Raw genomic sequence first — 15,670 nt, forward strand, 5'->3', positions numbered from 1 at the left:
TGTGGATTTACTCTCCAACACACAACCGGTGGGCTGAACTAGTAACTAATTGGCACTTTTTGTTTTACATGCCAAACGTCACTCATTGGCTGTGTCGGGTGGTGGCGGGTTATAGACACATTTATACTTACGCGATCTAACCCACAAAAACCTTTAATTATGAATACTATTCATCCCCTGGGTGATTTCATTCAGGGTCATAATTAGTTTCAAGAACATATATTTTCTTTCTTTTCCCCATCTCGTTTGTGATGTATCTCAACTGTCACAATTGCGTTATCTCCGTTAGTCTACGTGCAATGTGAGGACATCACCTGCTTAGAATTTGAATGAATAAAATATATATGTACCATGAGTGTCAGGACGAAACCTTATTAATTAATTGGTACATCGTTACTTCCCCATTGAAGATGCCCACTCAAGCCTTTTATTTATACGCAGATGGCAGCCATGCCCTACTTAGTTCTGTAAAATCCGTTACACAAGGACTCCTCGGGGGGGGCCTCTTTCCACATCTTCGTGAACCTCCCGATGGACCAGTCGCTTGCGCAAAGCCTCCTCATTTCCTTGGGCGTGGGATGCTGCAATCAGCAGTAATGGGCCAGTTAAATACGAATCCGCTGGAACCCCCTCATCAATTAAGCCAGGGTTTTTATGAGGGACGAGAAGGCCTCAATCATCATTATCACAGGTCCATTGCTGCCCAGACAGCATCTTTAAGGCACATCCTAAAAAACCTCAAGCCGTTTTCACCGAGCCCTCGGCAGGAATGGGATGCAACATTTGTGCCAAGGAAAGCCCCCGTGCTTACGGACATCTGGAAGCCTGCATTGACTTGCCGAGACCAAATCTCCCGTGGATGGGCTGTTGATCTCTCGTCGACCTTGCACTCTCAGTGGAACCGATGGATTTTGCAAATCAAGTTACGCGAGGGTCTAAGTAACTGATGTAGTACCGTTGATCATCAATTATCCAACTGCTGCTTTCAACATTATCCGGCTGTCCGGGGCCGATCCGGCAAAACCGCTCGAAAGGCTATAACCAGTCCGGCTATTGGCACCACGTGCGTGACAAAAAAAGTATCCATGCTCGATTTCAGTGTCAGATATTATATACAGTACATTTTACAATACATACAACTTAAACAATGAATATACTGCACGTATATACATTTTTCGTAACGAATAACTACAGGAATAGAAATTATATACGGTGTGATCGGGCAAAAAGTTGCGTTGTGTAATTCGGCATTCACCGGAGCACTGGGCCTGAAGGCTGTACCGGTTTGGTGATCGTCAAACATGTGGTCGTGTTGATACAAGAGCGTAGTGGTGCTACGTACATCATCACAACATGATGCAGTCTTCCACATTGGAGTGGTAAGTACGGTACAGTAAATACGGTGACTTCTTACAGTCACTTTTGTCTATTTCATACCTGTCAACCCATACGGTTTACCCTATATTCTTGTACAGGGAAATTGAGTTTTCAGGTCCGTTTCAATACGGGCAAATTGTTTTGTCTTTCTCCCTTGTGATGTGACTTTGTAAGATTAACATTGAGATTTCTAAGGGCACGGAGTGACCAATAAGGTCTGAATTGGTCTGTAATAAGGTAGGCACTGATAAGGGGTTTACAGGTATGCTATTTGTATGTTGATTCATGACAATTTCACATGGTCAAAAAAATTGAAACACTAACAAAAAAACATATACACAACACCTAATCACATAATATCATACAAGAATGTGCAAACATCAGCTGTTTTAAATAATGATGACAAGTGATTATCCGGCGATTTTGAAAATCCGGCGCTGCCCCCCCCCGCCCCTTAAGCCCCAGGAAAAGCGATGATCTCCTGTAGTGTATCCTGAAAAAGGTTGAAGCTTCAGTTTTTTTAAAGAGAGACAGAGGCCTCGCATTGATTACTTTCTGTGAAAGCGATCAAATCAGTCGAATGAAGCACAGCAACTGGACGCAAACCATAGTTTGCAGTGCATCAGTACCACTGTCATGGAGGACGTAAACTCAAGCACCGAAGTAACAATTGAGGTGGAACCAACAACAGGAGAGGAACTCACCCAGCCTCCCAGACCTGCAGTCGAGAGGAGACTACCAGGGCACAGACCGTATGTGAAGTGGCCTGGCGCCAGTGGCAAGAAGTTGTGGGAAACAGTAAATACTGACCTTACCTTGACCCTCGAGAAACTTCGAGGCACAGTGGAGAAGAAGTTGGAGAGGATGGGGGACATCATCTATGAGTACGGGGCAGAAAGCTTTGGAGTGCAAGAGGCAAAAGGCGGGAGAAAGGTTCCAACCCCACCAGTTTCCAGGAGGCAACACGAAATCAAGCACCTCGTTCAAGAAAGGAGACAGCTAAGAAACAGTGGAAGAAAGCCTCGGAAGGGGAAAAGGAGGGCATAGAGGCACTTCAGGCTGACATCAAAACCAGGTTGGCATCCCTCCGTAGAGCAGAGAACCTACGGAAACGCAGAAGGAAGAAAGAACAAACTAGAACTCGATTCTATAAAGATCCCTTCAAGTTCCTTAAACGTCTCTTCACGAAAGAAAAAAGTGGAGTTCTAAAAACAACAAAGAAAGACCTAGAAGAGCACCTGAAAACAACAAACTTTGACTCAAAGCAACATGAACATCTGGCCATCCCATCAGATATCCCACCCGTTGAACCCCCGGAACATCATATTGAGACCAGCCCTCCGACATGGAAAGAGGTGGAAAACACAGTTCGAAGGGCAAGAACAGCATCAGCCCCGGGGCCAAATGGAGTCCCGTACAAAGTGTATAAGAACGCACTAGACGTCCTGAGGTTCCTCTGGAGGCTTATGAGAACAGCTTGGCAAAAGAAGATAATACCCAAAGTGTGGCGTAGGGCAGGCGGGGTCCTGATCCCTAAGGAGAAGGATGCAGTAAACATCAGCCAATTCCGCCCAATCTCCTTACTGAATGTCGAGGGGAAAATCTTCTTTAGGGTCATTGCCCAGAGGATGGCCGAGTACCTGCAAAGGAATGCGTACGTCGATACATCTGTACAGAAGGCAGGAATATCAGGGTTCTCTGGCTGCTTGGAACATTCCAGCATGATCTGGCACCAGATCCAAATGGCCAAGGTGGAGAAAAGGGACCTCCATGTAGTCTTCCTCGACCTCGCCAATGCATTTGGCTCTGTGCCCCATGAACTCCTGTGGTCTGCCTTCAGATTTTTCCACATACCGGACACCATCACAACCCTGGTGAAGTCGTACTTTCAGGATCTGCAGTTCTGCTTCACCACCTCAGAGTTCACCACCTCATGGCAATGCCTGAATGTAGGTATAATGGCGGGATGTACCATTTCTCCATTGGCATTCATAATGGCAATGGAGGTTATCATCAGATCCTCAAAATGGGTTGCTGGTGGACAGCGAGTCGACTCTGGTTTTCGCCTCCCTTCACTCAGAGCCTACATGGACAACATTACAACATTGACCACCACTGTCCCATGCACCAGGAGACTGCTCAGAAAACTCGAGGAGAACATCAGCTGGGCCCGTATGAAGATTAAACCATCCAAGTCACGCAGCATCTCGATTGTGAAGGGAGTACTCTGTGACCTGAAATTCTTCATCGGAGATGACCAAATCCCAACAGTGTCTGAGCAGCCGGTAAAAAGCCTTGGAAGGTGGTATGATGCAAGCCTGAAGGACAAAGACCAGGTGCAACAACTGCGCAAAGACATCAGTAGTAGCCTACAGTCCATCGACAACACCCAGCTACCTGGAAAGTGAAAGGCCTGGTGTCTGCAGTTTGGTCTCCTACCCCGGGTGTTGTGGCCCCTAGCAGTGTATGAGGTTCCAATCTCAACAGTGGAGAAGATGGAAAGAGGAGTCACGAGCTACTTAAAGAAGTGGTTCGGAGTTCCACGATGCCTTACCACCATAGGCCTCTATGGAGATGGTGTCCTCAAGCTGCCCCTCACCAGTCTAACCGAGGAATTCAAGTGTGCAAAAACCAGGCTCCAGATGACACTGAATGAATCTCAAGACCCAGTGGTGAGCAACAACGCGCCGACCTTGGCAACTGGGCGCAAATGGAGGCCAGGAAAAGCAGTCCAGGAGGCAACAGCAGCCCTCAGACATGCTGACATTGTGGGTCATGTTCAGCAAGGGAGAGGAGGCCTTGGGCTAACTAGCCGTGCTGCTTGGATTAAGGCCACTGCACCAGAGCGGCGGAAGATGGTAGTGCAGGAAGTACGCCATCAGGAGGAGGCTGCAAGGTGGGCCAAGGCAGTCTCTCTTGCCAAACAGGGACAGTGGACTCGATGGGACAGTGTGGAGAAGAGGAAGATCAGCTGGAAGGATCTGTGGACCATGGAAGCGAGGCGGTTGAGCTTTTCCATCAGAACAACATATGACGTCCTTCCAACACCAGTTAATCTTCACCAATGGTATGGTGAAGATCCGGACTGTGCCCTCTGTTCCATGCCAGCCAACCTCAGGCACATTCTCAAAACAAGCCTCACCCAAGGACGCTACACTTGGCGTCACAACCAAGTCCTTAAAAACCTTGCGTCCGCCCTGGAGGACAAGCGAGCTGCCACCAACTCCCTACCACCCCCAGCAGCATCACACCCCTTACGGACGACCTTTGTCCGCGAAGGGGCTAAACCACCGAAGAGCGGCTCGACACCAATAGAGCGAGACCAGCTGCGCTTGGCCCGCGACTGGAAAATGCTAGCTGACATTGGCCGGCAACTTTTGTTTCCTCCGGAGATCGCAACCACCACCCTAAGACCTGACATGGTGCTCTGGTCCCGTTCGCTCAAGAAGGTCTTCATCATTGAGCTCACAGTACCCTGGGAGGACTCAGTAGATGAGGCTTATGAGCGAAAACATCTGCGCTATGCCGATCTGGTTGCCGAAGCACGGCATCATGGCTGGAACACAGAAGTCCGACCAGTGGAGGTGGGCTGCAGAGGTTTTGTGGCAACATCTACAACCAGACTGCTTAGAGACCTGGGAATTAAGGGCCAGAGCCAGCGTTCGGCAATCAGAGCTGTATCGGAGGTGGCAGAAGGCAGCAGTCAGTGGCTCTGGATGAAGAGGAAAGACCCCAGCTGGGCCCCAAAGTGAGAGGGCCAGGAGGTATGCAGTCAACAATGCTTGACTCAGGGAGGAGGACGCCCCTGCTATACATAGTCCCATGGGATGTTGGCTATCAACAACAAGGCAACTCATATGACTAATTGGGAATGGGACGCAAGCGTAGGATTGATCACCCTGTCGCTGGCCGCCTTTGGGGAGGGTGTATAGTATGAAAGGCCGAAACACCCTAGGAACCAAAGGTTCACTACTGACGATGCGCTCCCCAAATTTCACCAGGCTCACTGTTCATTAACTCTTGGAAGTGCTTGCACAAAAGATAGTAACATCTCATCCCGTGTTCTTTGGAATCTTTGTTATTCGATATATAATGACTCAGGAGGTCAGAAACTTGATCAGCTTCTTCTGGGTATATTCGAGCATCATTCATTCACTTCCTCGTGGTGCTGCCATGCGCTGGCAATGAGCATGTTTGGTAATCGATAAAATGCAGAGCACAACACACCAGGAGCTATGCATGGCAAAGACAAAGATCCCCCGTGTAGCCTTCACCAGACTGTTAGGCAAGTGCTGTGAGCGAGCACCTATGAAGGCCGGCAGGGTTACAATAGAGTGTGGGTGGCCAGCACCACACCCGGCCGCCTTTGTCTCCATAGTGGCGATACTTATACACACAGCACCGGGTACTCATTTGAGGCTGAGTCGACCTAGGGGAGGCCCAGGACCGGTTCAGATAATCGTCACCTGGTGTTGGTCATGAGCGGGAATCAAACTCGGTCGCTGGGTTCGTAGCGCAGCGCGCGCTAACCGCTACACTACCACTCCCCACACACACACACCAGTGATGTTGATGATGGTAGTGGTTGATGATGATTCAATCTGCTGTACAAGTGATTGATGTGTGAAGAGAGTCTCACTCGTCTGATGGACGTGGAGGGGGGGGGGACTCTATCGCACTTCCCTAGTAAGAGCACAACTTGAAATGTATACAAAGACCGGCAAGAGGGCATCAAGCAGTAGGCGTGTGATGAGCCATGCTGCAGGCCATAGACCCACACACGGAACTTGTGAGCAGAGCAGGCCTCACCCTGCGTGTGTTGAAGTGTGTGGTGTTTGTGTGTTATGGTGTGTGCTCTGGTCGGGCAAAAACAACCTCCTACCTTTCGATTTAAAGCTTTCGTGACTGCAGGGATTCATCTTCTTGGTTCTTTCGGTAAAGCACGTAGAAGGGAAGTAATAAAATAATAAAAATAAAACATAATAAAATAAAATAATTTTATTTTATTATGTTTTATTTTTATTATTGTATTACTTCCCTTCTACGTGACTTTACCGAAAGAACCAAGAAGATGAACCTCCTTCCTACTCGTGGTGCCGGACGGCAACGATGTGTTGGGCAGTGCCGTGGGGGGAGGGCCAATTTAGATTGGCCTTTCCCTTCATGGCGTTTGTAACCACCACAGCAGCCAAATGGGGACTCTGTAACCCCTCCACCTTCAATTAACTACTATTAAAACTACGATGTAAAAAACGTATTAAGCTTGTGCCGGAGGCCCCGGGGGGACAGGCGTCTAAAACGTCTCCTGGCCAAACCCAGGAAACTGAATCCTTACCCTCGGGACTCCTCCAGAAACAAAAAGCCACTTCGGATGGCCACATGGAATGTTCGAACACTCGCTGCGGAGGAGAGGCTGCCACTCCTCTGTCGGGAGCTGGACCAGTACCGCCTGGATCTCAGTGGTATTCAAAAGGTCGGGTGGACCGGCTCTGGCTCCTGCCACCATGAGGGGTGGACAGTCCTCTACTCGGGGCAGGAGACTGCCAAACAACAAGGAGTGGCTCTTCTTCTGAACAAAAGAATGAAGGAGCGTGGCGGTGAGGTGTGGGAAGCTGGAAGCCCCAGGCTACTTTGGGCTCGCCTTCCCATCAACCAGAGGTGAGGAGTAGTGGTCGTGGTTACTTATGCCATCACCGAAGACGAACATCCATGGAGCAAGGCAGGCAAGGCCGATGAGTTATATGCCTTCTATGACCTCCTGTCACAGGTGCTGGCTAAAGTGGCCCCTTGGGATAGTCATCTTGTTAGGTGACTTCAATGCCCGAGTTGGTCATGATGCTAGCACCTGGTTTGGAGTGATTGGAAGACATGGGCCAGATCATTGCGTGCGGCTGGGGTTGGCATCGTCCCCCACTCTTCCTGATGTCGAGGGGAAATGGGTGAGGTTCAGGACTGTGGCTCATGCAGCTGCAATGGCTGCTTTGGGTACATGGTCCAGACCTCCCCAGAGACCCTGGCTGACAAAGGTGTTCAGGCGGGCTGAAAAAAAGCAACAGGCCCAATCGCCTACAGCAGGGGTGGGGAACCTTTTTTCTGCCAAGGGCCATTTGGACATTAATAACATCATTCGCGGGCCATACAAATGTATCAACTTAAAGATTAGCCCGCTATATTCGGTCAAACATTTCATTAACTCACCCCTAATGTGATGGCTGGAACTGCCAAATTATTTCGCGAGCCTTATACGGCCCACGGGCCCGACGTTCCCCACCTCTGGTCTACAGCATTCCACGTCAGAGAATGAGGAGGCTCACTACAGCCTTCGCTCGGAGGTTCGGAGAGCCGTGAGGTGCCGCAAGGATAGTTGGTGGTCGCGGGTTTCTGAAAAGATGGAGTCTGCCTCAATGGCCCGCGATCACAAATCGCTCTTTAATTCCATAAAAAAAGTAACCTGCAGCGCCACATCTATTACCATCATTAGGGGACATAACGGTGATCCGATCTCCAAACCCCAGGAACAGGTTTGCATATTTGCTGAGCATTTCTATGAGGTCCTGGGGGAGGGGAAATCCCTCAGCCTGGAAAACATCTTGGGACAAAGTGGGGATGACCCTGCTGAGGCTGCGGTGCCTCAAATATGGTAAGAAGTCACCTCCTGCGAGTGGCTGGCTGAGGTGCAATAAGTTGAGGAATTACTGAAGGCGATCCAGAGCCTGAGACCAGGAAAGGCACTGGGCAGAGATGATCTCCCAAGTAAAATGCTGAGGGAGGGTGGCGTTTGTGCACAGACTGCCCTACATGACATCATAACAACAGTCTGGACCACTGGACGGGTTCCACAGGATTGGAAGGATGCCCTGGTGGTCCCCCTCTTTAAGAAGGGGAACCGCACAGACTGTAACTACAGGGGCATCTCACTCAGTGTGCCGGGAAAAGTCCTGGCAAGGATTATTCAACATCGCCTTGCCAAGCACGTTGAGGAGAGGCTTGCGGAGCCCCAATGTGGTTTCAGGAAAGGGTGGTCCTGTACAGATGTCATATTTTCTGTCAGTCTGCTACAGCAGAGGTGTAGGGAATTCCAACAAGACCTACATCTCTGCTTTATTGACCTGGTCAAGGCCTAAGATACCATCAGTAGGCCTGGGCTCTGGGTAGTTCTTCGTGCTTTCGGAGTCCCTGACCCGCTGCTCACGATCATTAAGGGCCTTCATGATGGTGAGCGGGCCCGGGTAAAACTACGTGGCCGGGAGTCAGAGCCATTCCCTGTACACCTTGGGGTGCGACAGGGATGTCCTCTGGCTCCCATAATTATTTAACATCTATTTCGACCACGTAGTTAGTGAAGCCTTTAATCGATGCCTGGGTGCGGTCAAGGGATGGCTCCCTATTGCTCAACCATGTTATGTATGCCGATGATCTGGTAATTGCCGCTCACTCAGAGGAGTTGGAGGAGCTGCTGCTGAACCTGGAGCGTGCCACTAAGAGGTGGGGCCTTACCATCAGCCCCAACAAAACTAAGCACCTGCCTGGGTATTTTGTACCAACGGACACTCCACCCCCACCACTCCCAATGGGTGATGGGGCAGTTGTGGAGAGAGTGAAGAGTTTCTCATACCTTGTTAGTGTGCTAATGACCAGCTCCGGTTAAACAGCAGAGGTCTCACTCCGAATCAGTCAAGCCGCATTATCTTTTCATCGGTTGTGTAACGCTGTGTGTAAGCGATCTTGTCTGTCGCTCCACACGAAGCTTCAGGTCTTCTCGGCCATGGTCATTCCCTCCCTTCTCTACGCTTGCGAACGTGGACCCCCCTAATGGAACATCTTCGCCGGTTAGATACATTTCGGCTGGCCTGCCAACGATCCATCCTGGGTTTAACCAGGCTGGAGTAGTATGGGGCACAGGTGGTGCATCAGCCAGTCATCTCAGTCAGTCGACCCGTGGCACCTGCTGGGTCTGCCCCGCGACCTCCTGCCAGCGGGCGTTCGACACTTCACATGGCGGTTGTTGTGTCTGTGTGTGGTTTGCGATGCGTCCGTGTGTTGAGCGCGTTGGAGGAGCGGTGGGGCAGTGGTCACCGCGCTGTGCAACGAACCCCGGCGGTCAGTGGCGGCCTTTTGAACAGATCCCGGGGACCCTCGCTTCTGGGATAGACTCGCACCTCGTCGAGTAACAGCAGCTAGTGTGGTGTACAATCGTCGCCACATATCGGGAGACAAAGGTGGCCAGGCGCGGTGCTGGCCACACACCCACCCACCCGCGTGCGATGCAGTGGCGGCCTTTATAGGCGCTGCTACTCGCTAACAGAGCAACTTGCCCCCCAAGCAGTCTGTGAAGACGACGGGGGGGGGGGGGTCTTGTCGCTGTGTGCGTGTGTGCAATCGTGGTGAGTAGTAGCAGTAGTGGTAGTGTGTGTGTAGTGTGTGTGTGTAGTGGTAGTGTGTGTGTAGTGGTAGGTCGACTCAGCCTCAAATAAGTACCTGGTGCGATGTGTAAACGTGGAGCCAAAGGCGGCCGGGCATGGTGTTGGCCACCCACCCCCTTGTGTGCCGTGCCGGCTACACTGGGGATCTTTGTAGTCTGTGTGTAGCAGTAGTGGTAGTGTGTATGTAACAGTAGTGTGTGTAGTAGCAGTGCTGGTGTGTGTGCAGCAATAGTGGGTAGTGTGTAGCAGTCAGTGTATGTGTATAGGTATAGTAGTCGTGGTATGCACAGGTATGTTGAACTTCTCTGACACCATACGAAGCCTAAGTGTGTGTGTTTAGCAGTAGTTGCGGTAGTCGTGGTAGTCGTGTATGTGTGCTGCAGTAGTAAAAGCAGTGGTAGTTTACATGTGTATCAAAAGTAGTGTATGCTTGTAGTATTAGTGGTAGTGTAGGTGTAGTTCCAAAGGTAGTGTGTAAGCGTGTACAGTAGGTGTATCAGTAGCAATGGTAGTGCATGTGAATCAGTGGTAGTGTGTGTGTAGTAGTGGTCGTGTATGTGAATCTGTGGTAATGTGTGTTACTAGTAGCTAGCAGTGGCAGTGTGTTGCAGTAGTAGCAGTGGTAGTGTAAGTATAGTGGTAGTGTGTGTGTAGCAGTGGTAGTGTGTGTGTAGCAGTGGTAGTGTAAGTACAGTGGTAGTGTGTGTGTAAATGTGTGTATGTGTGTGTGTAGTAGTGGTAGTGTGTGGGTAGCAGTGGTAGTGTGTGTAGTAGTGGTAGTGTGTGTGTAGCAGTGTATGTGTGTGTGTAGTGGTAGTGTAAGTATAGTGGTAGTGTGTGTGTAGTACTGGTAGTGTAAGTATAGTGGTAGTGTAAGTATAGTGGTAGTGTGTGTAAATGTGTGTAAATGTGTGTGTAGTAGTGGGGAGCGATAGTGTAGTGGTTAGCGCGCTGCGCTATGAACCTGGCGACCCGAGTTCGATTTCCGCTCACGGCCAACACCAGTGACGATTATCTGAACCGGTCCTGGGCCTCCCCTAGGTCGACTCAGCCTGAAATGAGTACCTGGTGCGGTGTGTGAACATCGCCACTGGGGAGACAAAGGCGGTCGGGCGTAGTGCTGGCCACCCAACCCCTCGTGTACCGTTTCGGCCTTCATAGGTGCTCGCTAACAGCACTTGCCCCTAAAGTCTGTTAAGGCTATACAGGGGATCTTTGTCTGTGTAGTTGAATCAGTCGCGGTAGACGGTGATGATGGTGGTGGTGTTGGTGGTGTTGGTGGTTATGGTGGTGTTGGTGATGGTGGTGATGATGGTGTTGGTGGTGTTGGTGGTGACGTTGGTGATGGTGTTGTTGGTGCTAATGGTGTTGTTGGTGGTGATGGTGTTGGTAGTGGTGATGGTGTTGGTGGTGGTGATGGTGTTGGTGGTGGTGATGGTGTTGGTGGTGGTGATGGTGATGGTGTTGGTGGTGGTGATGGTGGTGTTAATGTTGGTGATGGTGGTGTTGGTGGTGGTGATGGTGGTGTTGGTGAAGCGAGCTACCTGCTCGGCCTCGCCGGGCCCCGCAGCCCCCAGCGCGTGCAGCACGGAGCCCGGCTCCCGGCTCAGCGTGTGGCGCGTGGTGGTGAAGCGCGTTCCGCCCACGTTGAGCCGCACCCACGTGGAGCCGACGCCGCCGCCGACTACAACGCGGCCAACGCCGCCGTTGCCACCGGCACCACCACCGGCACCACCACCGGCACCACCACCGGCACCACCACCGGCACCACCAGCACCACCACTACATCCACCGCAGCTGCCGCCGCCGTCCCGCGCCGTCCCAGCCATTGACGAGACTCGGCGAGGTGTGAAAGGGGTCGAGCTCGGGAGTTGCCCGCCGGTGTTGAGGCCACGGCACGGCGCGCGGTGGTGGTGGTGGAGGTCTCTGCCTGTCTCGCGTGTCCGAGTGGAGCTCCCTCTGCGCGAGTGCGAGCGAGTGAGACGGACAGGGCGCGACTAAAGGCGGCTCATACTGGGGGGCGTGGGGTAGGAGGGGCGCCGTGTGGAGCAAACCACCCGCGTCTCGCTCTGTAGGGGGGAGGGGGAGCGGTGGTGCCGCGGTTAGCGCGCTGCGTTACGAACCCGGCGAGATTTCCCGAGTTCGCAGTCCTGTCAACCCCTTGTCAGTGCACTACTTTATTACAGATCAATTCAGACCTTAGGGGCCATCCATTTAGTACGTATGCAATCAGTCGGCAGCAGCCATCACGGAGGCCTTTGTCCAGGGCTACGTCCTCAACAAAGGTGCTCCGGAGCGGCTGCTGACCGACCAGGGTAAAAAGTTTTCGGGTAAACTTCTACACGAAGTATGCGAGCTCCTGGGTACGAAAAAAATTCGTACCTCCCCATATCATCCGCAAACTGACGGGATGGTGGAGCGTCTGCATCGGACTATCACGTCCATGCTGTCCCAACAGGTCGATTGGGACCTTCATATTCCGGGGGTTTTGGCGGCATACAGAATGGCTCCTCATGCGGCGACCGGATTTTCGTCCTTCATCCTAATGTACGGCCGCGAGGCTAACCCACCTGTCGCGATTCAGCTGCAGATCTCCACGCCGCATGCTAAATCGAAATTGACCGACCATGTCAAATTCAACATCGCTAAATTGACAGAGGCGCGGGAGGCAGCCATCCAGAATTCAGAACTCCGCCAGAGGGCGAATGAGAGGCTCAGGCTGGGTCGGGCACATGTGCTCCAGTGGAAACCGGGTGACAAGTCGTGGTTGCACTGTCCCCAAGTACCACTGGCGACCTCGTCTAAGCTGGTGCGGCCTTGGCGGGGGCCCGTGGAAGTGGTGCAGGTCTTGCGGCCACACTGTGTACGTATCCGATGGGGGAAGCGTCGGTGGTTCGTGCACCCCTCCAGGTTGAAACCGTTCGTTGCGCCCCATGTTCCTACCACACACACGCATGGCCAAACATGTGAGGGGTCCACCGACTCCCGGAGTCCGACTTCGCTGCTTTCGCCTGACTTGCCACCGACTGTTCCACCTCCAGGTGCACCAGGAGTGACGTGCTCACGACCGCCAACCCCTCCCGGGGGGGTCAGTGGTTGCTCATTGGCGAAACCAGACACTGTCGCACCCGGACTGTTGACACTCACCACTGGGCCAACCGGGGCTGCCCCTTGTGACGGCCCCGCTGCAAGAACGCGCGCCAAAACGCGCAGACTTTTGTGAGATCGGCCGCTTGTGCGGCCATTGTGGGGGTCGCGGGGTGGGGAGGGGGTCCTGGAAATTGTATATATGTTGTTTTTTTACGGGATGGGGTATTTATTCGGGGGTGGGGGTGCGTCGGGTTATTTTTCTCTCTCTTGTTGTTGTTGTTAATTACGCGAGGCACACACGGATTTGGGGGGATGCATCTTTATTGTGATTTTGTTGCAGCCGGGACGGCTGCGGGCTGTACAGGGGGGGGGGTGATGTAGAGGTGTTACAGGAGGGCAAACAAACACACTGGGCGTGGTTATGCCCGTACGCCAAGAGATGCTTACATCCACGTCCGCACCGTTTAGCCTGGGGGGCTAACACGGCGCTGGGATCCCCCACGGCCCCACCCCTCAGTGGGAGAGTTGCTATATAAGGCGGTGAGCCGGAGGGCTCGGGGTCAGTGTTCAGCTTAAACTAGCGAAGCAAGAAGACCGGCTAGATAGGCCCTGGGACTCCCCTGGATTGCTGTCCTTCTCAGGACCGACCAGGGCAAGCCAGTGGCGTGGCCCCGAGAGCCCAGAGCCGTAATCCCAGCTCAACCAGAGCTGGGTCAGCTAGCCTCCCCTAGCCCTGTAGTAGAGGACCTAGGAGTAGGCTAGCCGGGACAGAGATTGTGGGATCTCCCTGTTAGACGGGTGAAGGGGCCGATACCCCTTCGAGTGTTGTATATCTCGGCCTGTAATATACAACTGTGGTTAATAAATAAGTGTGCCTCCGACTACGTCGTCCAAGTCTCCTGGAACCTACTATACCTGTAAGAATAATACGAGGTGACCGTGTGGTTTGACAAGTACGAGTTTGATTCCCGCTCACGGCCAACCACCACCAGTGACGATTATCTGAGCTGGTTCTGGGACGATTATCTGAGCCGGTTTTGGGACCTCCCCTATGTCGACTCAGCCTGGGGGAGACAAAAGCAGCCGAGAGAGGTGCTGGCCAACCCACCTCTCGTATACCATATGGGTTCTGCTACTCGCTTGACAACACTTGCTCCAATCGATTGTTAAGGCTACCTGGGAAAGGGGGTGACTTTGTCTTTGGTGTCAGTAATAAAACAGAAAACTCACAACCACGGACTCGCGTAAGCCAGAATAAAACAGATAATACTGTAATAAACAACATTAATACTCCTACCCGAACGTTACTCACACTGCTATAATTGTAAATAGTGCACAAGGAAGTGTCACGACACCATCCCTGACCTTTGTAACGCGGTCAATGTTATTGACGCACGTGTGCTTGACAATGGCTGGAGATGCGTGCAGCAATGTGGACTCTGCCTACTTATTAGCTCTTGTTTTGGACTCTTCGAACCATGGCCACAAATGAAAGCTCAACGGAAGTGGATTATCATCATCACGTGGAAATGTATTGCAGCCAAATACTCTGAACGTATGATGTTGATTCTGAACGCGGAGGAGAAAAATCAACGCGACCACGGGGAGAGATGCAAACTCCAAATATACAGCAGCAGGCGTCAGGGACGGGATCAAACCCACAACCTCCTGTATACCAGGCATGGTACTGAACATCTCATAGCCACGCCGGTTTAGGGTGGACCATGAGCTTCGTTGAAAATCAAACCCAGGGATCTGGGTTCCCGAAGGGTCTCCCTAGCTAAGGGTCACCCCTCGAAAACTCTGCAAGTCCATGAGAATCAGCCCTCTGCGTGGTGGATTCTAGAAGCAGTCTTCCACCTCTGCTTCAGGGTGATGGTAAGTGACTAAAATTATACTCTGTGGTACTCAAGTGATTTATCATACCGAACCACAACAATCCAGATGGGACGCGATAACGAGACGAATATATTTCATTCTTACATTGGAATTCCATCATTGGATGGGCGTTGGAGTGCGTAACTAAATGTCTTGTTTACATAGTTTTGCTTCCTCCATTAGATTAAAGTTAACAGTACATAATTTACCAAAAAATGTAAATAGCCGGTTTTCCCGCGGACGATTCTATGCTTGGGTCACGAACACATTAATTGATACCTAATTTAATATTCACAATCCCTCTTGGCCGTTATGTGAGGAAACTTGGGTGAACGTTTTCTAAATTAAACTATGGAATATATTCACTTATGATTCATATTTTTTTTGGGTCAGGCCACGTAATTATCTGACGAAATATGTGTCGTTCACACCCTCCACCACCTAACACGGCTAAACAAAAACGATCGTGGTGTGTCCAAACGTGCCAGTTATTACTGTTTCAGCTCACCGTTAATTTGAAGAACAATTCTCAAAATCAAATGTGTATCAACAAGATATGACGTTGCGAATTGAAACTACGTCAAACATCAGGACAAAATCCAGTAAGTCATAATCGTGTCACCTTAACCCGACTTCTGAAATATATGTCACGACCTCACAGGAACAACCGAGGGCATGATACCTAAATATATCTATGTTGAACTTCTTTCGCACCGTACGTAACCAACCGTTCTAATCGGAAGTGCGGGGGAAGGACAATAAACTAAACACAAAAATCAGTTCTAAAGAAATGAGTTTACAATCTAGATGATTTAAAAGTGCATAGCTCCAGTGGCTTCCTAATATCAGAAGGAAGAGCGTTCCAGACGGCCGCAGAAGTGCGTCTGAAAGCGCCGCGCGAT

General features: G+C 51.2%; 1 protein-coding gene across 3 annotated transcripts in view; it reads right to left on the reverse strand.

Moving 5' to 3' along the window:
- Positions 1-11,816, reverse strand: part of LOC144934511 (BTB/POZ domain-containing protein KCTD5-like) — an 83,684-nt gene extending 71,868 nt beyond the window's left edge. For all 3 annotated transcript variants that reach the window (XR_013637171.1, XR_013637170.1, XM_078860360.1), the window contains exon 1: positions 11,345-11,816. Coding sequence is in view for 1 of the 3 variants with exons in the window: in XM_078860360.1 (XP_078716486.1) it covers positions 11,345-11,629 (285 nt within the window). In the remaining 2 variants the exon portion in view is untranslated. The remainder of the gene's footprint in view (positions 1-11,344) is intronic.
- Between the last annotated feature and the right edge of the window lie 3,854 nt (positions 11,817-15,670).

The sequence above is a fragment of the Lampetra fluviatilis genome, chromosome 1 (genome assembly GCF_964198595.1).
Source record: "Lampetra fluviatilis chromosome 1, kcLamFluv1.1, whole genome shotgun sequence".
NCBI lineage: Eukaryota > Metazoa > Chordata > Hyperoartia > Petromyzontiformes > Petromyzontidae > Lampetra > Lampetra fluviatilis.